Source organism: Lycium barbarum, chromosome 10 (genome assembly GCF_019175385.1).
Source record: "Lycium barbarum isolate Lr01 chromosome 10, ASM1917538v2, whole genome shotgun sequence".
NCBI classification, from domain to species: Eukaryota; Viridiplantae; Streptophyta; class Magnoliopsida; order Solanales; family Solanaceae; genus Lycium; species Lycium barbarum.
In genome coordinates, this window is record NC_083346.1 from 8,126,258 (window position 1) to 8,152,339 (window position 26,082).

General features: G+C 35.9%; 1 protein-coding gene across 1 annotated transcript; it reads left to right on the forward strand.

Annotated features, from left to right (window-relative positions):
• Positions 1-20,960: 20,960 nt before the first annotated feature.
• LOC132614647 (SKP1-like protein 11) lies at positions 20,961-21,740 on the forward strand. Its single transcript, XM_060329154.1, has one exon. It carries the CDS (start codon positions 21,120-21,122, stop codon positions 21,612-21,614), a length of 495 nt encoding a protein of 164 aa, XP_060185137.1. The 5' UTR covers positions 20,961-21,119; the 3' UTR covers positions 21,615-21,740.
• Positions 21,741-26,082: the final 4,342 nt, after the last annotated feature.

Here is a 26,082-nt window from a genome sequence, read left to right on the forward strand (position 1 = left end):
TATTAAGTTTGTCTACATGTAATTTAATATTAAGTTTGCAGACTGAAAAATGTGACTCCAGGATTGTGGAACATAAAGATATCAAGCGGCAAGAGTTTAATTTGTTATAGAGTACGTTGAAGAAGGTGAAATTCGATCTTTGTCCATTTTTTAGTTATATTGAAGCATTATTCATGTATTTGTGAATTGTGAACTTCATTCACTAAGGAAATATGCTCACACTACAGTTATTGATGATAAAAACATTTAACGAAGTACTCCAGAAAATAATGTCGCAATGGAGAAATCAATCAAGATATAGTTGTTCTCCGAATACTGCGATGCACAAATGTAATACAAATAGCTGAATTTGATCGTGCAAGACCTGTGAAGAAGGATTAGTGCTATATTTATTTGGAATATGTGAAAGAATGCATTTTCTTTTTCCTTTTCAATATTTTTTCCTCTAGCATGTTTGAAAATTTAAGCTGTTGAATATTCAATATTGTTATACACTTTTTGCTCCTCTTGACAATAATGTCAACTCTAATGGTGTTAGACGGAGTTTTTTATTTTTATATATTAAAAATATGAAATAAGAACTAAACTAATTTTTATATGTATATATTTTATCAAATTCAATCTCAATTAAATTTGTAAAAAGAAATATATTATTATTTTTTATGAGCGTGCGAAGCGCGAGTAAGTTTACTAGTATACATATACAACAACACTTCCGAGTAAGTTTACTAGTATACATATACAACAACACTTCACTAGAGTAGCCATGAAATTTTCAGACTAGCACTGCCATTGTAACGTGGTTTGACTGTATACTAAAGATTATTTTCAATTCATTTCCCAACACTTTGGACGATGACTTTTCATAACTAAGGGTGATATAGTAAAATTACTACTGTATTTTATTTATTGCTTCTTAAAAAGTGTGTCAAGTTAAATATGAACGGAGGGAGTACTTTCTAAGGCCAATCTTTTTGCCACGCATTGAGTTAATCTCATTTTACAGATAACGATCCTCGCTCGTTCCAGTACTTTTATTACTTTGTTTCATTCAGAGATCCATTTCTATTAATTTATTTCTCTTTTATGTTGGATGATTGATGGGCAGTTTGAAGGATGAATATTGGAGGGCAGCTTTTTAGAGCGGGCTCTTTATATAGTATTTTTTTAAGTTTATGTTTTATTAGGAAATCCGCCCATGTTTCGCGCGGTCATTAAGGAAAATAATAATAAAAAAAATGCCAACTAAAAGATTATCATATTTGACCTCTAATTGACAGATGAATTCTCCATAATTCAATAGATACTTGATGGTTAGTAAAAGAGAAAAAGGAAAATCAGCCGGTATAATAAAATCATAGAATAGAAGCAAACTTTCCCAAGATGAATTCGATCAAGCGAAAAAGAATAATCAACTGGTATAATAAAACCATAAATTAGAAACAAACTTATCCCAAGATGAATTCGATTAAGCGTGTTTTTCCAATGTTAAAATAACCTTCGGGGGTAAATGCAATACGCTATTTGTTTGCACTTCTTAAAGCTTTTCTAGCCTGAATAAGTAGATTCATAAATGACGGGCTGGGAGGAGGTATAAGTAAAGAGTTCAGCTTATTCAAGGTAAAAAAATAAAACACATATCAGATAATATAGAAGTGGCTACATATACAAGCTTAGTATTCGAAAATCGAAACCAATTTCATTCTCTCCCTCTGAAAAAGCTGTGAATCCGAAACCAATTTCATTTTCTTCCTAATCTGATACAACTAGTTCAGTTCTCCAAAAGTTAATAAAAAACGTAAATCATTCAAGTCATAATAAGTTGAGATTGTGGAAGAATAACTGATGGATTCAGATTTAATTACGAAAGCTATAAGTTTAGAAAATAGATTAATAGCCAAAATAACAGTGCAAAAGGAAAACAATTATTCATGCGTGTTGTTGGACAAAGTTCTACTTCATTTCTTGCGTAATGTAACATTTTTGACCTTTTGCACGTTTAGGTTCTTCTTAGTTATGTTGCTCTTTACGTGGAAAAAAGATTGAAAAGATCTTCTAAGACGATTACCTACTTTCTAGAAAATACAAAATAAAAATAAAAAACACAACTAACGGCCAATATGAAATAAGAGTTCATCTATTGGCAAAAGTTGACTATTCAACTTTTTGTTGCACCAAGAGACGCCAATAAATAAACACTGGTTGGTTAAAGTCAATATTGGAAAAGAGAAAATTCCTTGACATTAATGAGGATTTTTCATAAACGTAGGTAGTATAAAATAAAGAAAATATTGAGGCTGGAATTTTTGTTGGATTTTGGTGCCATGTGAAGTAGTCTGATAAGGTGTTGTAAATTTGTGGGCATTAGGATTTTGTCACGTAATGGACTGTTCAAGGGAAAAGATTAAGCTAGTTGTGTGGGAATCCTATTTATGAGAATTAAATGTTGTCATTCTTGAACTATTCAAGAAGTGTAACAATAGGTAAGATTTCTAGTGCATTTGTTGGTGACAAATAATACGTGCAGGGATTTGAAGCTGAAGGTTGGTATATACTTGTTAAAAACTACGATACAAACGGTGAACGAAATTTTGGATATTGAAGAAAACGCAGATAAAGAAAGTTCAAGTTAAATATAAAAAAATACCTACATTACACATTAATAGAATTTAAATACCAAATTGATCGCGTGCATAGAGAGAAATTGAAGCAAGTCTTCTGATTAAGATTGTTCAATATTTTTACCATTAGACTGATTCTATCTCTGTAGACAATCTCCACAAAAAAAATTCATTAGAAAAGCAGGGATATGAAAAATATCAGATGATAAGATGCACTTACTAAACAGAATAAAAAGTAAATAAAACATATAAAGAATATGGAATGGCACTTACAGTATACAACCTTACAAAGTACAAACAATTTATTACTACAACTGTTTCAGAGCATATACTCTTTTCTATTGATGGATTTTACCTATATGTACTTAAAAAGTGCGTTTATCCTCTTGACAATGCTTTTGAATTCAACTAATAGAGAAGTACAAAGAAAAAATCTATTCAATAAACTTGATAAAATAAATAAATAGTGTGATAATGGAAAAACCCAAGAACTAAAACAACTTTTGAAGGGACAAAAAGCCGACCAGTTTGGAGAAAATTATTTAAGACGAACTGATGACTTTGGATGCACACGACGCAAGAACTTGTTCAACGTCATCGCCGTTCTCTGCCATCGTTTCCCGGCTACGTACGCTCTAGAGCAATTTCTCGATTTCTATAGTGAGGGTTAGGTATACGAGGTATGAAACCATGACTGAGCTTTGCCAGTTTATATTACGTACCTTTTAAAACAGAGCCTAATGATCTTTTTTGTGTTGGGAATCCACATTTTGGAAGAGGAACACCCGTTCGTATGAACCGTTGCGTTAAAGAGCCAAACATTTTCTAGGCTTATTCCAAGTTAGTGAATTGGAGGGAGAATATAGAGAGAATACCCGGAGAGAGAGGGAAGAGAGGTTTTTTATTTGGTTGGGTTCTGTAAGCATTGTTTGGAATCGGTGAGAGAGACGGATGAAAGTCGAAATGTTTCTTTTTGGTGTCCTTAGGGCTTTTTTTTTCCTTGGCAAAGATGCAAAAAACTGTAAAAAAAGATAAATATGATTTCCGCTTTTTTAGAGCGTCACGTAGGTGGGCCTATGTCCCCGCTTTACATGAATATATAGATTTGTTCTGTAGTTGAATCAGTCGGTCTCCTTAATATATTGAGGGTGGATTACGAATGACTACTTTAGCTCTATTTACAGAGGTTCCCACCTAAAATTCTAAGCCTTACATCAAGTTTTGCTTTGAGAGAATGGCCCCACCCGATGTGATTTTAGACATTTTGACGAGCCGCCTTTCTAGGAAAACACCTTAAGCAAAAGAAAAGCTAGAACTTATTTCTTTAATTTAGTTATTAAAATGATCCCTCGATTCCAATCTCATCATATTGGAACAACCCCCCCCCCCCCCCCTTCCCCCATCCTCTCTCTCGAAATCGAAAAAAGGAAAATTGTCTCCACGATCGTGCCTGCTTGCTACTCCTGGCATAGTCCCCGTAGTGTTTCTTCTAGTTTTTGAATTTTTTGGCAGCTTGCGGATTTCATTCAGGCTTAAATACTGGTTGGGTTCAGGGAGCGAAGATGCCTCAAGAAATCATTAACTTTATTTGAGTCTTTTGATGATAATTTTATCATCTTTTATAACAATCAAGGTTGCTAAGTCTATCCGTCCAAAAGGGGATATCCAAAAATTTACACGGTATAAATCAAAAGGGGATATCCAAAAATTTACATACCAAAACGGGTATAACGTGGACTGATCCACGTTATACCCCAATTTTTTTTTTCAACTGTCAGAGCCGGTCACCGGAAAATTAAAATAAAAATAAAATTGAAATGTATAACGTGGACGGATCCACGTTATACAATATATATTTGTAAAACGTGGACAGTTCAACGACTCATTTTTGTTGCCCTAAATTTTCAGCTCTTTTTCTCCGCCTCTTCCTCCATTTTTGAAGTTACAGAACCTCTCCATCTCATTCTCCTTTTCCTTCTCCTCCATTTATTTTCTTTTTAAACCTTGCATTACAGTCTAATTTTTGGAGCAACTTCTTCATCTTTATCTTTTGTTGCTATTTAAATTAAGGTATTTTTTCTAACTCATATAATGTTGTATATTTATAGTAGATGTAGATATCTGTTTGTCTTATATATCTTAATTGTTATTTTTTATTTGTGTTATTTTAATACGTTTGTGTTATTTTAATACGTTTATGTTATTTTAATAAGATATATGTTTGTGTTATTTTAACTTGAACTTAAGATATGATTGTTAGAAGCATTATTATATAAAAGGTCCGATTTGTTTAGTAGCACTTTTGAAGAAATTTGTTGTTATGTTACTGTTATTTTTGTGGATTGTTATATAAAAGATCTGAATAACTAATTATTTTTCATTGTACCTTTAATGTGATATTTATATAGCCAGAAAAGTGAAACTTAATTGATGCCTCAGTAGCCCAAAAAAAGGATACTTAAAATGTCATGATAATGCTTTATTATATGGGACCTAAGTCTAAGTGGGTGGACAATTATTTTGTCTATACCTTATAGGTATTAATGTAGTCCACTATCAGTGGTTTCTAAATAAGCGTATGGAAGTTGGCTTTATCTAGCCAGTGCATATTTGTTCTGTTAAAATTGGAATAATATATATATATATATATTTTAATAGTGAGTTACTCCAAATAGCTTGATCTGGACTTCATTTTTTTTTATATAAGGTATGGAGTTTCTACGGGTATGCGTACGTCCGGGGCCAGAAGTATATGATGTGTTAACACTCCAGGAGAAGCATCGATCACAGGCTGTGTGCAGAGGCGGATCCATGATTTGGAGGTTTCGGGTGCCACACCATCCAAATAGGATAAACGGGTCGGTTTGTTCGATTTTGGGTTACGGTTCAGGTTATTTATCTTTTTCAATTTATTTAGTAGTGTTCTCTTCTAGATATTCTGAGATTAAAGAAATCTAAGCAGTCTAAAAAAAATTGTAGGAACAGGATGCCTTATTCTATAAAACTTACAGAGAAACAGATTTTCCACTTTAAAATCCTTACCTGTATAAACCATATAATATCGTTACCTCAATATCTTCATCCTCTAATGACTTTGTGTGTTGTTGCAGATACAAAGTTGAGAAAGAATCAAGAATTGTAGCTTTAACTCAATCATCTTCACTTAGCGCAAACATCGGTGAAAGATCACAATATCCTTTAAATTTTATCATAATATTATTTATCTTCATTACTTAATATTTATATGATATTTTAAAATTTAGTACTCATTGATATGGGATATGCACGCAACGCGTATATCAAGAGATTAATACTTGAGAAAGAGGGAGGAAAAAAAAGGTCAAGAGTTAATTAAAGCAAGTAAAGAAGAATTGAAGAAAAAAAATGAAAAAGGATAGAGCTGATGCGTGTAATTAGCAGCAAGCAAAAGAGCAAGCCAAAAAATATGTACTGCACGAGATTCGAACTGTAACACCTCGTAGCTTCGGGTGAAGATTTGACTCATAAGATAATAATATAATGAAACCAATATGAGGATTTTATGAAGTAATTTGAAAACAAATTAAGTCATAAGAATAGTCTGTGGACAAAGCAAAGTCAGAAGCCTTTCTACGGGGGATGTTTTCAAGTGACTTTGTAGAAGGTCTTACTTCCAGCGACCATAACCCCTTTATTATTTGGGAATTTGTGAAAACTTCCTCAATGAAAGTTGTAGCCCTTCGAAATAGATTTCCAACGGTATATTATGGGTCTCAAACAGAGCTGTGTACAAGGAGTTATGTCCATTTTACCGAACACTGTGCGAAACCGACACCCGTCACTTCTTCAAGCGCGTGAGGACGCGTGCGATGGCCATGCGTCGTGGACCGATGGCACAAAAACCCCCTCTCTGAATATCGACCTGCATGGGGGTCGTGCACTGCTTGTGTGGCGCGAGCCCATCGCATAACATGTCTAGTTTCGGGTCAAAAGTCGGGTTTACGCGTTTTAAGTTATATTTAAGACTTGTGGTTTATTTTCCTAACACCCCTAGTCACAAAACAATTACCCTAAAGTCAGGAAGAACAAGTCTCAAGCCCTAAGAACCTTTCAAGGTAAGTTTTATCATGATTCTAGGTTGAATTCAAGTTCCTAATCCCTTTCTAACTTGAGTAAACCTTTCCAACTCAATTCTAATATATACTCTAATAATCTAAGCAAGAAATCATTGTTCCTAAACTAGGGTTTTCAAGAAAACCCATCCCAAGTTTCAAGAATTCAAAACTTTGGAATTCTTGTTCAAAGATTCAGACTTTTCTTCAAGTTTTGGAGCGATTAAGGTATGTAGAGTTACTATCTACGTGTGGGAACATCATTGTTCCTCCCCACGCCTCATAATCCATAATATTATGAGTCTCTACTAAAACTAGGGTTTCTATACCATGCTCATGATAACCCTAAGTCCATGTCCATGATTATATTATGTATGAAACTTTACAAACTAGGGTTTCTATTCTATACTATGCTCAGGTTAACCCTAAGCCCATGTCTATGACTATATTATGTTTGAATTACTATTATTCTATCATTGTGCTCTTGATACTCATTATGATTATTGAGAATCTGTCCGTAATCCATGAAAACCCATATTTTGTATTCCATGGGTCCTTGCATGCATGTTTTTTGACTAAGAATGATTATTTCATGAATATCCTATATGTCTACAAGTTTTCATGCAACTGTATTATATAATTACTTTCGTGCTATGATACAAGATACATACATACATACTAAATATAAGTTATTTCATGAAACCATATTTACAAGTTATTTCATGAAACCGTTTTACAAGTTATTTCGTGAAATCATGATTTCAAGACAAGTACAAGTTAATTCACGAAAATCATGGGCTTCTTAGCCAATTATATTATGTTTATGTTTTTGGGAGTTGCACAAATTACCGAGAAGGCTCAGATAGCCTGAAACTACGTAGCCACCGTAGAACAAGGATTGCTCCGCCGAGATAAGCCGATACCTTAATTTTACACTGAATGGATCCATCAGGCACGTTACCACCTTATACCCTGGCAAGGTATGAGGGCTCTGCTGGTCCGGCGAGGTACCAGAATCCACGTACCCACGTGGTGATATCACATGTCGGTTTATGAAATGCTCTCCCTACTTATCATGTTTTGCTTATATCATATATATATATATATGTACCCATGCTCATGGTCATGTTCATGTCCAGGTTTTCAGTTTCAGTTCTTATCATGTTATTCCATGTCCCATGTTATTTCTTTCAGTTGCTTTACATACAAGTACATTCAATGTGCTGACGTCCCCTTTTATTGCCCGGGGCCTGCATTTCACGATGCAGGTACGTATTTACAGGACGCCGCATCTTCTCGGTAGGATTTGCTCGTATCAGCTCATTGGTGAGCCCCATCTCATTCGGGGTTTAGTCAGTTATCTTTATTTTACTAGTCATGCATTTAAAGGTATGCCCCAGCCCTTGTCCCAGCAAGTACGTTTTCCAGTCAAGATTCACAATTAGAGGTTTCATAGACTAGTCAGTTTAGTTATGTTAGACATGCAAGGTGTTTAGCCATCTTTGGCTCAACTCATGCTATTTCCGCATTTATGATTTAAACAAGTATTTCATTAAATTATTATGACATCTCATGTTTTATAAAAGCTCATCACGTTCATGCTATATTTCCGCTCATGTATGCCTCATGATGATTCAACAAACATGTGGTTCGCTCGGTCACATGCAGTATGACACTGAGTGCCGTGTTATGCCCAGGCCATGGTTCGAGGCGTGACACGAACTCAGTCAATTGTGTGGTATGGTATGCCCTTCGCCAGTGGCACCATTCCCTGTTTTGTTAGTATGGGTGGCAAGATCAATATATATTGAATTTTATATACATATGCACATACATAAATGAAATTTCTACCGAAGTGTCCGGGTGGCGTGGCATCCCCAGCCCTCCACATATATCCGCCCCTGGCTGTGTGGGATGGTGCCTTGAGAGGACCGACCGGATGCCTGTTTCCTCGCCGCGCTGATACCGAATTTTGAAAGCACGTGAGGCGTTATTCTTTTCATCCTCGCATCCTTGACTACTTTGACCTGTGTGGATTTAGGGGAGTAGTAGAGGTAGGATGTGTATCTTATGATTGGGCAGTCATCACTTCACATATAGAGAGATGGCGTCCTGAGACGCACACCTTTCGTCTGCGTACAGGTGAGGCGACTATCACATTACAAGATATTGAGCTTATGTTTGTCTTGGTTGTTAATGGTAATCCCTTGAATGATCTTAATGATAGAAATATAGGTATTGTTGGGTGGCAACAATTGATCCATGAGCTTATTGGTTGGGCACCCGGTCTGGATTGTTTTAATGGTGTTAGTAGGTTAGAAGTAAATAAATTAATTGAATATATTAGAGGCTTAGATGACATTACAGATCAGACCCCAGAAATTGATGTGCAACAGCGGGTTAGGTTGTACTTGCTATGGCTTTGTGGCGGCACGATATTTCCGGATAAGTCCGGTGACTTACTTAATTTAGACTATTTGCTTGACATGCGTGACCTTAGAGCAATGAGTAGACAAGCTTGGGGAGTGGCTGCATTGTCATATTTGCATACTTGTTTATGCCGCGCTTCGTTGAGGAAAGCCAAGGATGTGTGCGGATTCATTTCCTTATTGCAGGTACGTGACCTTTAAAATTATATAATTTTATTTGGTTGTCCTATTTGATAGTTATAAGGTTTTTATGTATTTATTTTAAATTTTTAATATAGGTTTGGGCTTGGGAGAGAATTATACCGATGCAGCCACCACCCAGGGCCCTTCAGCCACACACGGCTCTTGCACGAAAGTGGACTCATCGTAAAGCTCGCGAAAATGAGGCACGTGTTGTGCTACCCATATGTAGGGATGTATTGGACAACCTAACAGATGGTCAGGTATTGTATCATAATTATGGTTGTTAATGGCATTTTGATATAATAGTTACGCTTATGTGTAATTTATTTATTTTATTATCATGTAATTTTATGTTCTTTCTATCGTAGTTTGTGTGGCAGCCTTATTCAGAGGCCATCATTAATGGACTCCCTGAGTGGTGTCGGCGTGGCCGAGTTATTTGGATGGCGCAGGTTCACCTTATTTGTGGGATCTATCGAGAGCGGCACATGGTAGACCGCGTTCTCAGACAATTCGGTAGGAAGCAACATATTCCGGGACCATGTGCTGAGATTGATCCTTTTCATTACAAACGTGACAAGCGGTATGCTATAACAGTTGAGGATCAACAAAATTTTGCACAAACGGACTTTTTGAATCGTCGACAAAGGGTAATTCTGGCCGAGTATGAAACTCAAGACCCACAGTCATTATCAGAGTATTTTTGTTGATATCGACGTCACTCGCGCACTTTCATAGGAAATCCTGCGCATAAAGTGGATAGAGGATACCAACACATGTCAGGCAGGCATGAGGCACTGGTACGTAAATTACATTCCATTAGATGTTTGATGTCTTTATATGTGTCTTAGACCACTATCAAATCTTGTAATTTTTTTTTAGGCTTTAGGACATCAAGAATCGTACAGGTTGGCTCAGCAGACTATCCAAGATCCAACCAAGTCTAATGAAGTGAAGGAAATAGCAGAGATGTTTAGCCACATTAATATAGAGTCCATGGCTGCTGCCTCTCTGGGGAAGATGTTGAGTTTCGCTCCCAATTATACACCACCGGCAGAGTATGTTTAGCCGCCTACTATACAAGTGCCTCGTCATCAATGTCCTAACGTACCAAGACCTGCGGCGCGTGGTAGAGGACGCCAATCAGGTAACAAACGGGGTCGAGGTCCCGTGGATCACCAGTTGGTTGATGAGGAAGAGGTTCGTTTTGATCAAGATATGCCCAGCTCAACGATGCCTGTAGCTGATGATGCATATTACCCAATAATAGATTTTATGTCCAGTTCATCGACGTCTGCTCCCGAGGTTCAATCACCAGCGGTAATCAGAAGTGAGGGGCCTTTTCAGGCATTCGCATCGTCTGAGCCTATTAGCCTCGCAGTTATGGCCCAACAGTTTGGTGTTCAGATAAGCAGCTCTTATGGGATGACTGAGGGGCCTTTACCTGCATTCACTAGACAGAGCTCTTCAATTGGGAGGAGACTGAGTTTTACCGACGTGAGTATTCTAACCACTCAAATAGCTTGTATCTTGTTTAATTTCATTAATGTAATGGCTACCTTATGTATCTATATTATTTATTTTGCATAGTCTCCCATGAAATTTGATGTTGGATCCTCACACATTCCTGTGCCGGATGTACAGTCTTTAGAGCCACAAGTTAGCTTTTAATTCAAAGTTTTTGGAGACTTGTGGTTGTTATGTGGTGTTTTGTCTTGGTTGCTTTGGTTGTTTGTGTTGGTATATGGTATTGGAGGAAGTCCTTGTTACAGGGGAGATGCTGCCCGATTTTATGTAGACAATCAAAGTAATTGCTAAGAAAATTTATCATACAAAAATAACTTCTATTTTTTATGGAATTTACAGGATGCGGGTGTGATACAAGAGGAGGTTCACCAACGTAGATCAAAACGAGAGCGCCGGCAAACTCGGTGTGGCACGGGGAGGGGGGGGGGGGGGAGAAAGGGACACTACAAAAATTAATTTTTTATTAATTATTAAATTTATCTCAAATCTCAATAGTTATGTAATCTTTCAAGAATAAATAAAGGTTAGATTTGAATGCTTGACAATTTTTTACAACAAAAACAATTGCATTGTTGATGTTACGACTACATGGCAGATTTAACGACTGCATGGATTCTCAGCTAAAACGTGCATAAAAAAAGTTTCATGCATCAGTTACTGCAAAACTGCCAACGTTTTACAACAAAACATTTTGGAACAAAAAACTTTGGCAGCCAACGTTTTTGCAACAAAACATTTTGTTGTAAAACGTTGGCTGCCAACGTTTTTGCTCCAAAATGTTTTGTTGCAAAACGTTGGCAGGCCAACATTTTGCAACAATTCATTTTGTTGATTGGTAATTGATTCTTGAAATAATTGATTCTTGAAAATTTTTTTACGCCAGAGAATCGTTGCAGTCATCAAATCACGCATGCAGCTGTAAAAGAAAAACCGATAAATATATTTTTTCAACATCAGCATTATGACATTCAAAGGTCCGTCAATCACTTGTTTTATATGTAACAAAACAAAGGCTTTATGTCCCAAGTGTACAAATCGTGAGAAAAGAAAAGCATGCCACATGTTATATTGTTGATTGGCATGGTAAAAGTCCAAGGAACTACTGTTGGATGCAACGAATTAAGTCAAAAGAACTATAGCAATTGTCCTATTTGATTGGCACTTTACTGTTTGAGTCCAACTATTTTTCTGACAATTCTATCTGAACTTCTCTAAATATTTTCTACTCAAGAAGTTGTAAAATTTTTGGTGTTAAAGCGCAGAATGCATGCAGTCGTCGAATCTGCCATGCAATCGTCAAATCAAGCGTGCATTCGTAAAATCAAACAGTAAATATATTTTTTCAACATCAACATTATGACATTCAAAGGTCCGTGAATCATTTGTTTTATATACCAGTTAAGATTTGTATTCTGCATATCTCCCTAAATTCTCTTCTTCTCTCTTGTAGACTTCATTTTTGACGAATTCTCAACTTATCTCTTGCATTCTCCATTAAGTTTTACTTTTGTATTCTGTTGAACATAATATGGCGGAAAATTGTGTAAGAGTTAATTTATATTGGGGTGGTGAAGTTGTGTACGAAGAAGGTTCAGTGAGATATAACCGTCGTCCGGGAGCCGTACAAAGGTTTCCAATTTCCCTCAAATACGATCGTCTACAACGTGTTTTCACAAGCAAAATGGCAATATCTGATCCTAACCTTTCAGTGGTTATCACCGGACGATATCCAACATCAATTACGGCTAGGGGATTTCCCATTTACGAGGAAACTCTTATTTCGGACGATGACTCCTTATCGTTATTTCTTCGAAGTCCTGATATATTTAGCAATCTTATCAGTATAGCGACACTTGACATGTATGCAACTGTTGAACGCTCTACTAATGTTGAAGCACCCACTGACGATGAGTTTGATATTCGGGGTACTACGTATCTTCCCGCTATGAATATTGGGCTTCAAAGAAGTACACTTCAACAAGAAACAATGGTAGGAGTTGGTAGCCAGTCACATAACTTTGTTGGACTATGCAGAGCTGTGATATTCCTGGACCGAGTAGTGCTCCAGATACAAGTGAATTAGGTGGCGGGAGTATAGTTCGATATCGCCCTACACAAGTGGAGTCATTTACAGAAAGGTAAATATAGCGATGTTTTTTTTCGCTTAAACTAGGAGACTTTTAACTAATTGTTTCTGAGATTTGAACCCCTTGAATTTTCCTATTTTTGTAGGTGTAACGATTTTGAAGAAAACCCCGTATTAACTCAGCTCACACAAATTGTGAGAAATAATGATGTAGCTAATGATCACTCCAATGAGTCAAATAGCGATATCCCATTAGATCACACAGAAACAGACGATGATCACTCATCTGATGATGATGGTTATTCTTATGAAGACATTACTACTCGAAGTGATGGTAACGTTAGCTACCATTCTAATGCGATTCCATATTTGGATAACACAGAAGAAGGCCCGGATAATTTTGCCTTCATGAGAGATGACGGTCCAGTTCGATCTGCACTTTGGGATTGTAAAGAACCTGAATTTATCAGATCAGGTTAGTATGGTGGCAATGAATATTCTTTTTATTTGTTGGCCCATTTTTAAGGGGTTGATAATTTTCCTTGTATTATGCAATTAGGTATGTTATTTCAGAACAAGCAGGAAATGAAAGGCGCAGTGATACAATATTGTCTCATAGAAAAGAAAGAGTTCATTTGTGATCAGTCCAAAGATAAATTTTGGAGGGTTATTTGCAAGCGTCATATGTTGGGATGTGAGTGGATGATCCGTTTTAGAGAAATTTCAAGTGGTATGTGGAAGGCAGGCAAAGCGGTTCTCCACCACAGTTGTCTCACGGATGATTACAGAAAGGATCATTCCAATTTGAGCAGTCACCTAATTGCTACTACGTTGATACCATATATTATGGTCGATCCATACATCAGCATTAAGTCAGTTCAGCAAAAAATAAAAGGATTGCATACGTTTACTCCTAGTTATAGAAAGCTATAGAAATGGTATTTGGTGATTTTGAAACCTCTTTCAAGACATTGCCCCGATACATGGCTGCCTTAAAATATTTCAATTCGAGGACCGTTGTTGAGTGGGAGCACCAATCAACTACAATGCAAGGTGAGCACATCTTCAAGTTTCTGTTCTGGGCTTATAAACCAAGCATCGATGGATTCAAAAGTTGCAGGCCTGTCATCTCAATAGACGGTACTCATCTGTACGGTAAGTATGAGATGAAACTGCTAATTGCTGTTGGAATTGATGCGAACAATAACACTTTTCCACTTGCATATGCTATTGTTGCACGTGAGAGATTTGAGTCCTGGACATGGTTCCTTGTGTTGTTGTGGAGACATATTGTTCGTGAGAGACAAGGAATTGGACTTATTTCTGACCGTCATTAGGGCATCTTGCAATGTGTCCAAACATATGATTGGTTACAACCACTATCCACACACCATAGGTTTTGCGTTCGGCATTTGAAAAGCAACTTCAATAAAAAGTTCCTCAGCAGTGACCTTGAGAAGCTAATGTGGTTGGCGGCTACAGAGCAGCAGAAGAAGAAATATAAAATGAGGATGGAAAAAATCAAAAGAATGTCACCTCCAGTGCATCTGTGGTTAAAAGCTCTTCTGGAGGAGAAATGGACATTGCATAAGGACAACGGTCATAGGTGGGGGGCTATGACAACGAATGTCTGCGAGTCTTACAACGGTTTATTGAAGAAATCTCGTGGATTGCCCGTTACTGTCATGGTCCGTTATACGTTTAAAAATCTTGTTGATCGGTTTGTTGAGAGAAGCACCCTTGCTGATTTGCTGATTGCGGATAAAACGTTTTGGCCGCGCGCTGTTGAAAAGAAGTTTGACGAATACTGGGAGAGGTCCCGTAAAGCATACTGACATGCAGTAATACAATGCAACTGAAGGGGTCTTTGAGATTCTGACATTTGCACACGAAGGTAAGGGCGGAAATATCCATAAAGTCTCTGCCGAAGAGAAAAAGTGTTCGTGTTGGAAGTGGAGAAACTACCATATGCCATGTTCACATGCAATTAAATTTTGTTAGCAAGTACTACAGTTGCAAGTTTTACAAGAAAACGTACAGTGGAAAATTTTAATCGTTGGGTGATGAGGCATATTGGCCACCTTCGCCCTTCAGTTTAATTGCAAACATTGAATACGAGCGAACTTCAGGAGCGCGGACTACAACTAGAAGGAGGAATGAATGGAGATAACTCCAGCTCGCATGGCTAGAAAGTGTAGTACGTGCAAGCAAACAAGTCATAACAAAAATCGCTGCCCCAACAGAAATCAGTAGTTGTTGTAGCTTGTTGGTTTTTTTGTTTTTTCTTAAGTTGTACGATTGTTGTTTCCTTATGTAATCTTCCAAGAATATATAACATGTCTTGTGCCGTTTAATAGTTAGTATGTAATTTAACATTTACTACTCAGTTAATGTGTGACGTTTATTTAACTTATGTTTTATTTTTTTATTTCTGTTCGCATATATAACACATATTTAATTATTGCATGTGTTAAAATATTTATTTGAGTTAATCACTGAAATTAACTATATGCTTTAAAAATTAAAAAAATCAATAATTTTTTTTATTAAAAACACAGCCGAACATGATTTAAATAGAGGCAACGTCTTACAAAGTATTTGTAAAACGCCGGGGAAAAAAAATTGAAACGTATAATGTGGACGGATCCACGTTATACAAATAATTTTGTATAACGTGGATCAGTCCACGTTATACGTTTCAATTTTTTTTTTAATTTTCCGGTGATCGGCTCTGACAGTGGAAATTTATTTTTGGGGTATAACGTGGATCAGTCCATGTTATACCAGTTTTGGTATGTAAATTTTTGACTATCCCCTTTTGGTTTATACCGTGTATTTTTATACCCTTTAGGCTCCGGACTCGGTATACTAGGTATGAAACCATGACTGAGCTTTGCCAGTTTATATTACGTACCTTTTAAAACAGAGCCCAATGATCTTTTTTGTGTTGGGAATCCACATTTTGGAAGAGGAACACCCGTTCGTATGAACCGTTGGGTTAAAGAGCCAAAGATTTTCTAGGCTTATTCCAAGTTAGTAAATTAGAGGGAGAATATAGAGATAATACCCGGAGAGAGAGGGAAGAGAGGTTTTTTATTTGGTTGGGCTCTGTAAGCATTGTTTGGAATCGGTGAGAGAGACGGATGAATGTCGAAACGTTTCTTTTTGGTGTCCTTAGGGCTTTTTTTTCCTTGGCAAAGATGCAAAAAACTGTAAAAAAAAGATAAATATGATTTCCGCTTTTTTAAAGCGTCACGTAGGTGGGCTTATGTCCCCGCTTTACATGAATATATAGATTTGTTCTGTAGTTAAATCAGTCGGTCTCCTTAATATATTGAGGGTGAATTACGAATGACTACTTTAGCTCTATTTATAGAGGTTCCCACCTAAAATTCTAAGCCTTACATCAAGTTTTGCTTTGAGAGAATGGCCCCACCCGATGTGATTTTAGACATTTTGACGAGCCGCCTTACTAGGAAAACACCTTAAGCAAAAGAAAAGCTAGAACTTATTTCTTTAATTTAGTTATTAAAATGATCCCTCGATTCCAATCTCATCATATTGGAACACCCCTGTCACACCCCGACGAGGAGTATGACCGGCTCCGACTCGTAAGCCGAAGTCACATGACTTAACTATTACTTGGAAATCACATACCATGACTCAAGAAAGTCTGCTCGCGAAAAAAGGGACCAAAATTAAGGTATTCGATAAATCAACACATATATATACACATGCGGACCGACAAGGTCGCTACAACATCAAGTACATTTCAAAGCCGACAAGGCAATCAAAACATATCAAGAAACCAAAACAAGGCCGACAAGGCCATACATAATATTTACATATCCCACAATGTCCATGAGCCTCTAGGAGTATACCTATGAACATATATTACACCAAAATAAAAATACCAAAAGATAGCAAGCCCGGAGTAGAGGTACTTGCTAGCACCGCTGAAGCTGGGAAGTCCTACTGTGGTTGCTCTTCAACAAATCTATCAGGGCCTGCAGCACGAAATGCAGCATCCCGCGCAAAGGGACGTCAGTACGGATAAAATTACTGAATATGTAAGGCAGGAGGGCAACAACTCAATTAAGATAAAATGGGACATTAGTATAGGCAAAAGAAAAACCGAACATCTGAAAGTAGCACAAAATGCAATGCATGATAAAATCATTTGTATGCTTATATATATATATTTGTATATAATAAATAGTATCCATGCCCGTCCGTAAGGCTCGGTGTCATATATGTAAAATCATGCCCGGCCCTTAAGGCTCGGTGTTATCATCATTAGCCCGCGTCTGGGGCAATATCATAACATGCCCACTGCAGTGTGTGCGCATCTACGCGCCATGCCCGGCCGACTATAGCGCGGCACGGTGTAGTAAAATAGTGCAATACATATATATATAGGTATATACCATTATTGGGCTGGACTAAAAAAAAAAGCGCAAATGCCTGAAGCTCTCTGCACAGAACTCTGTTTTCCTTCCGTAGCACTGTTCTGAGGCTGGTTTTGAATGAGAAATCAAGGGTCTGATTCTTGGCCTTTCGGGGTGACATAAGGTCGTTAACCCCCGAATATTTTATGGAATTCATCTCGAGTCCGAAGGGATAATCGATGACGATGAGCGAAATAATGTCTTCAAACCAATCAAACAACAAGACCTTAAGATTGAAATTACAAGCATAGGAATGAAGTGACATTTGTTATGGAACGCTCGTGTTTATGTACCAATTGGATTCGTGCCAAAGAAAGAGGGAAACGAACACCTTACATACCTTATCCGTCGAGCCACCCCTTAAAGAATTCCTTATATCGTCGCTTGCCCTTCACCCGAGCCTATATATCGAGAACGATATCATTAATCACACCTTCATCATAAATCCATCAACTTATAAGTATTAATTGTGGAAAATTAATTTTGCATATTTCCATCAACTCATGAGCACCAATTTATGGAAGTCCAATTTGGGTTACAAAAATTTGGGCAGCATTTCCCCTATATCGTCGACTTCTTCCAAATACCCAATACAACTCCCAAACAATACCAACAACATCAACAACACATTCTTAACATTCTACAAGACAAATATATGTATTTTCACTCAAAATCTTCTTCAAACCTCAATCCATAAGCCAACAACATCAATACAACAAACTACAACTCTTATTCTTGTAACTATTCCTTAATCAAAGTTAATAAGAAAAAGATTCAATGATTCATACCTTATTTTTCACCAAGGTGGGAAGATCTTCAATACCCACTTGTTTCCAATCTATCTTCAACACAAAACGATATGACACTCGCGACTATACGCTGTCCGGACTTCGATTAGTACTTTATAGCTTAGAATTTTGCTCAAATCTTCACTTCTATGTAATATTTAAGAGCCTTTTTGGAGCTGAAATTTCTGGAATATTTTAGAGTGTTTTTGGATGAATAAATGAGGGTTTGACCCTTTTTATAAGGGCTGGTCGCAGCACTGTAGCTACAGTACTGTTTCTGTTTGTGGGCTCAGTTTGTAATGTCTATAATTCTCTACTCCGATATCCGATCGACAAGCGGTTTGTTGCATTATAAACTAGACTCGACGTAATTCATCTTAGAATTTTGAAACACCTTAAAACTCCTAATATTCATGGAGATATACCCCTCCAAATTGACTAAAAATCCTGTTTCAAATTTTTTCGACACATTTAATATTCCTTGATTTGCTTGGTCCCTGAGTCTTCCCTAGATTATTATATGAACTCAAACCCGCGTAACCATGAGATGAATGCGCCACGTCTAGACTTAACCAACTAATGCCCAATAGATTCCACGTACGCGACTACGAGGTGTAACAACCCCCCCCCCCCCTTCCCCCCACCCTCTCCCTCGAAATCGAAAAAAGGAAAATTGTCTCCACGATCGTGCCTGCTTGCTACTCCTGGCATAGTCCCCGTAGTGTTTCTTCTAGTTTTCGAATTTTTTGGCAGCTTGCAGATTTCATTCAGGCTTAAATACTGGTTGAGCTCAGGGAGCGAAGATGCCTCAAGAAATCATTAACTTTATTTGAGTCTTTTGATGATAATTTTATCATCTTTTATAACAATCAAGGTTGCTAAGTCTATCGGTCCACATAACTATCTATGTGGCAGAAGAAGATTCGACAGCTACCCCGACCCCATTCGGTTAAAAACCACATCAACGGATCTTCTGTCTTGTAATATAAATATCGGGTGCAGGTAAATTCATACGGAGGAGGAATGAGTGTCAGTTTATTTATTTTTTTCTTATTATTATTATTATTATTATTATTTTTTTTTTTATTTTTTTTTTGTGGTTCAAATTTTTGTGTTTGCATTAAAAGCCCCACGCCATTGTTTTATTGGCTGATTTGCCTAGTGAGACCTGCGTATACACACATTTCATTTCTTTAACTATTTCTTTATCTCATGTTCAATAGCTAAATTTTAAATTATCATTCAACAGATTTGAGCTTTACATAAGATGTGTGAGCAAGGCATGCACAACAACTCTCTGTGCTCCTGTACTCCAAGCTGTTCTAAACAGATCACGCATGCAGTCCTCCTCATTCATCATACTTGCATCAACGTCCATTCTCTTTAGCAACTCCATTGATGACTTACTGATAGGAAACGGCCACAGTTAATTACGCCAACGAGCACCTCAACTTCTTGCAACCCTTGTTAGACTCATGATCAACAAATTCCCGCACTTAACAATCATATGATGGAGGACAAGTCACGATAATTCCCATCAAACTCCTCACCCCATTCAGTCATCGAGGAGATGAGCTAGCATGACAGAATAGAACATATCATATTACATGTATTCACAGGGGTCAAGACTCAAGATTGAGATTAAGTAGTTTGTGATGAGTTTGATCTTCTTGGAATAGTTCAGGTTCATGGGGGTGTATAATAATATGAGTCAACAGTATAAATGTGAAATTGAATGGCTAAAGTGGGTAAATTATTATCACAGGTTCATGGGCTGATTTGCCTAGTGAGACCTGCGTATACACACGTTTCATTTCTTTAGCTATTTCTTTATCTCATGTTCAATAACTAAAGTTTAAATTTATCATCTGGTGTTCAATAGATTTGACCTTGTTATAAGGTGTATAAATATTTACCCACTTTGAGAAATTGCAAAATATGGATTTTTTTTAGTGTGTGAAGACAAGGAATAACTTTGGCTACGTACTGAAAAGACATTACATCTACCCATTGGTTTGGGTATATAATTGTTTAGAATAAATAATTAATTCGGGATAAACTTCACCCTGTAATCCTTTCACAACAATGAAACTTTGAGCGATAAATAAAAAATAAAATAAATTTTGACACTTATGACGAGGGATGCACCCGAATAAAGCAAGCACAAAATAATATCAATATTGGTTAGAGATGGACTAAGAAAATAATCTCTCCTAATTTATGTAGTGTTTGATTGGCCGGATAAGAAAATAATAATTCATACGTAATCTTATGTAGCGTTTATTTGGCGATCTTAATAAACACATGCATTAAGGTATTTGAGATTTAATGTGTTATTTTATGCGAGATAATATTTGAAACAAGAACACATATATTAGTAATAGGTACTTTATTTATACTACAATTACATTATTATTTTTATCTCACACTTTATGTGTGATCATAACAATCGTGAACTTAAACATTAAAGTGATATATTTCTAGATTAAACATGAAGATAAAAATTTATCCACTTTATCTAATTTAAATCAAACACACATTCTATATTATATATCATATATACACAATTTTTAATTTAATAAATCAAACATTTAGCTACAAATAATAAAAAATATGTCCACCGAATAATCCTGTTTTTGTTAATCCTAATATTATAGTCCATCATTATTAATTTCGGAACAACTTGTTTACTAGTTTCTTTTCTCCAACGTCCTAAGAAGTTTCTAGACATGGGAAAGAAAACCAAAATTTTCCTTTTCCGTCTATGGATCTAATTCCTTTTCATAAACCAATATAGACAAGGGAAAGTGGAAAACGAGAAAAGAAAAAAATCAATCACTATAAATACACTACTTCACCTGTTTACACATATTCTGTCTTTAGGTGTTTTTTTTCTAGAGTTTTTAATTTCTTCCTCTCGATTTCCCTTAAAGTCACAGTCAATCAATGGCATCATCATCAGCAGCAACGGAGCAGAAAAAAATGTTGATATTGAAATCCTCCGACGGCGAAGAATTTGAATTGGAAGAATCCGTCGCCGTTCAATGTGGAACCATCAAAAACATGGTGGAGGAAGATTTCAGCCATATCCCGCTTCCAAACGTTGATGCCAAAACCCTAAGCAAAATTATGGAATACATGAAGAAGCACGCCGAGACTGATTCGAACGAAGAAGAAATCAAAGATTTTGACAAGAAATTCGTGCAAGGTACCATCAACGACTTGTTTGAACTTGTACTGGCAGCAAATTACCTTCACAATAGTGGTTTGATGGATCTGTTGTGCCGGTCGATTGCCGATAGAATTAAGGACAAGTCGGTAAAAGCTGTTCGGGAGATATTCAATGTCACTAGTGATTACACACCAAAGGAAGAAGCAGAGGTTCGTAAGGAACATCTATGGGCGCATGAAGAAGGAGAATTTGACGAATCTCTTGATTAGATTAATTTGTGTTTATGTTTCTAGGTTTCAATAATTAGGGTTTTTAATTAGTTTCTCGAAACTTCTATGCTTATTATGGTTTTTAATTGCTTAATATTATATAGATTGACTCCTGGATTCAAGTTTTATGAAGTAGTACATTTACAGAATATAGAGCAGTTATGGATTCTTGGAAACTTAAAACTGGTACTGTTTAATTGATGCATGAGTTGGGTTTTATGTTGTGTTTTTTTTTTCCCCAATTGAAATTGGATAATCTTTTAAATTTGCTTGTTTTTATGGAATATAACTATTGACCGAAGGTCAAACGCACAAATGGTTAATGAATATGAATTGAATAATCTTTTTTATTTTTGTTTGTTTCTTTTGAAATATAATTTGACGAATAGTAAGAGAATTAAGACAATCAAAGTGTGAACTAGCATCAATTAACGAATATGAGCGGAAAGTGACACACACAAAAAGGTTAGATGATATATTTTTTCATCTATCTTTCAACCTGAACACAATAGCTTTAAGAAAAATAGGGCAATAGTTAGAATTGATATACATGAAATATATTCGTGCCATCTTATATCAAGGGATATATAAACAAGGATAGTTTGTTTCCCTATAACTAAATTAATTTTCAAATTCATTTAATGTGGAATTTGCCTTTTTTCTTTGCTTTTCAGAACAAGCGAAAATCATTGATGAAACTACACAATGGTACTAGCATATAAGGCTTATTGGAACACAAGAAAAATTGGAAAAGATGTGATCTTTGTAGTTTATAGCGGATTAGACTGACGATGACAGCTCTAATATTATGATCCAAAAAGTAAATACACGAAGAAGGAGATGTGATGCTTTTCTCCTATCTTCTCGAGAAAACCTTTTGGAGAAAATGGGAATCTCATTATTTTACAACATAATACATAAAACGTACGGGATCGTCTCAACAAGATTGGAGCAAAACTTCAGAGTGAGACCCTATTTATTTATTTTTAGAAAAAAGGAAAGATCGTCACATATTTTATTTAAAATCTATTTTCTAATTTTTTTAGATGCGAAATTATTAATTACTATTTTATAATCATCAAGAACAATGCAAAGTGGTTAACAATTTTTTGAAATCAATTTATTCTATATCTTTTTCAACTAACAATATATCTAATCAATCATGTGACTAAAACAATTTCTTCTCTTTTTTTATAAAATTGTGCACTCCTCTCCTCTATCTCAACTTATGTTACACAATCTGAATTTTGGGAGTAAAACTTCTTTATATTTATCGTGAATTTGGACATAACAAAGTTTTTTGAAAAATAATTCACATAGCTAGAAACTACATAAAAATACTATAAGTCTCAATAAATTTTGGGCGATTAACTTATATATACATAATGAAAAAAAGTATTTACAAAATATAACAGAACTTTTCAGTTTACAAAACATAAAAGTATATTTCTTACAAAATATATAATTTTAGCTCTATTTAAAATATTTTTAAATTACTTTAATTTTTTTTATAGCTAAAAAAAATCACTCAAAATTTAGTATATGAAAAATATATGAAATGTGTATATCTCGCTCCAAGCTTAAAAAGTTTGCTCAAAATTGTGTATGAAAATGTATCAAATATGTATATCTGGTTCAAGGCTTAAAAAAATTGCTCAAAATTGTGTATGAAAACGGTATGAAATATGTATATCTCGCTCGAGGCTTAGAATTTCGCTCATATCTTTCGTGTATAGAGTTCAAGTTGTGTTTCCATAAAATTAAGACAACTACAACAAAAATGTTAAAACTTTCATACAATATTTAAGGCTTAAAAAACTGGCCCAAAATTTTGTGTATATCTCGCTCAAGGCTTAAAGAGTTCGCTCAAAATTTTGTGTATGAAACTGTATTAAACATTTTGCTCACATATACACATTTCATACAGTTTTCATATACAAAAGTTTGAATGCATTTTTTAGATTTTGAGCGAAAAATAATAATAATATATAAATTAAAAAAGTATAGAAAATGAGAATCCGTTATATTCTGTAAATTTGTTGTTATGTAACCAAGGAAAACTGTCTTTATGTTTTGTAATAAAAAGTCTAAAGTAGGTATCTTATGTCATTTTCCCATAATGTTTTAAGCAAATTAGCCGTAAAATTTTAATATAAAATGGGGCCACAAAAATTTGGGGGCGGAAAGTCATTGTTCTTAGTGGCTTTAGCCTTGAGACCATGGGCGGAACCACCTTAGGTGAAGGGTAGTCTGGTGCACACCCTTCGTCAGAAAATTATGCGGTGTACATAGGTTAAATATTAGCTATTATGAGTATATATTTAATGTTGCACATCCTTAATACAAGTGAGAAAAAAGATTGCACACCCTTTACTAAATTCCTGGTTCGGCCACTGCTTGAGCCAGCCCTGAAAAAGTATAGTACACTCCATGTGATATTTGCAAAAGAATGAGTCTCTTTCATTTTTAATAAGAGATCTTGGCTTCGAGTTGGGAAATCGAAGGAAGTCGAGTAAAAAGAGCTTCCTTTTTAATAGACCCTAATTATGCAATGAGAATTCATATTAATCAAGCGAGTAAATGATAAAAAGAAAATAGTCTCTGATTTTTGTCACGTGGGAGTCGGACTTTCTTCCCACCATTTAGTCCAGTCCAGAATCATGCATGTTGTACTTCACAGATTAAATTACAACTAAAGTGACTTCTTTTTTTAACTTTAAAAATCAACTATTCAAGTTTTGATAAACTTGTTTACTAAGTTTCTTTTCTCCAACGTCCTGATAAGTTTCTAGACATGGGAAAGAAAACCAAAATTTTCCTTTTCCGTCTATGGATCTAATTCATATTCATAAACCAATATAGACAAGGGAAAGTGGAAACGGGAAAAGAAAAAAATCAATCACTATAAATACACTACTTCGCCTGTTTACACATATTCTGTCTTTAGGTGTTTTTTTCTAGGTTTTTAATTTCTTCCTCTTGATTCCCCTTAAAGTCACAGTCAATCAATGGCATCATCATCAACAACAACGGAGCAGGGAAAAAAATGTTGATATTGAAATCCTCCGACGGCGAGGAATCCATCGCCGTTCAATGCGGGACCATCAAAAACATGGTGGAGGAAGATTTCAGCCATATCCCGCTTCCAAACGTTGATGCCAAAACCCTAAGCAAAAGTAGCGAATACATGAAGAAGCATGCCGAGAAGACTGATTCGAATGGAGAAGAAATCAAAGATTTCAACAACAAAATTCGTGCAAGGTACCTTCAATGACTTGTATGAACTTGAGCATAACACGGCACTCGGTGTCTTGCTGCATGTGACCGAGAGAACCACATGGCTTGCAGAATCAACATGGGGCATGAGCTGATGTGGAATATAATATAAAACAATGATCTAAGTAAGCATGAAATCTCATAATAGTAATGAAAATACTAGTTTAAAACATGATGCGGAAGTAGTCTGAATAAACATGATAAATACTGAGCCAACAATGGCTATACGACTCTGAGCATCTAACGTAACATAACTGACTAGTCTATGAAACCTCTGACAGGAGTCTGACTACTTAACTGTTTACTGGGACAAGGCCCCCGGCATACCTTAACTGCATAATTAACATGAAGTAAATAAAAATAACACCGGGGGCTCACCAATAGCTGATACGAGCGAGTCCTAACGAGCTGATCTGTCGTCCTGTAAATCTGCATCGTGAAATACAGGACCCTAGGCAAATAAAAGGGGACGTCAGTATATTCGAATTGTACTGGTATGTAAAGCAACTGAATGAAATAAAGCATGACACATGAAATAATAGAACTGAAACTGTATCTGTAAGCTGAACATGAACATGAGTATCATCTGACATGTATATATATATATATATATATATATATATAACATGAGTAAAACATTTTGAGTGGGAGAGCCTTAGTATAACCGATATGTAACTACCACGTGAGCACGTGGCGTTTGATCTCTGCCCTATCAGCTAAGCCATCATGTACCTTGCCGGGTACAAGACATAAACATGAACATGAGTGGATCCAATAACCCGTAATGGGTAAACACGAAGTTATCGTCCTAACTAGGTGGAACGATCCTTATCCTACGCTTGCATACGTAGTTTCAGGTTGTCTGAGCCTTCTCGGTAATTTGTGCAACTCCCAAAATATGAACATGGATATAATTGGCTTAGCAGCCCATGAATTATATAAACATGATTGTAAACATAATTCACGATTGTATTACAACATGAAGATAGACATATAGTATAACTTGTGTGAAAGCATGTAGAAGTTCATGTAAATAAACATAAAAGTTCATATCTTGCATTTAAGAACCAGGGAATGCAAAGTATGAGTTTTTATGGACTACAGACAGATTCTCAATAACCAAAGTGGACTATTAAGAACACAATAACGAAGTAATGATACAACAGGGTATATCATAGTACATGCACTTAGA

Coding starts and splice junctions, on each gene's coding strand:
- LOC132614647 (XM_060329154.1), top strand. CDS start 21,120: ATGGCATCATCATCAGCAGCAACGGAGCAGAAAAAAATGTTGATATTG.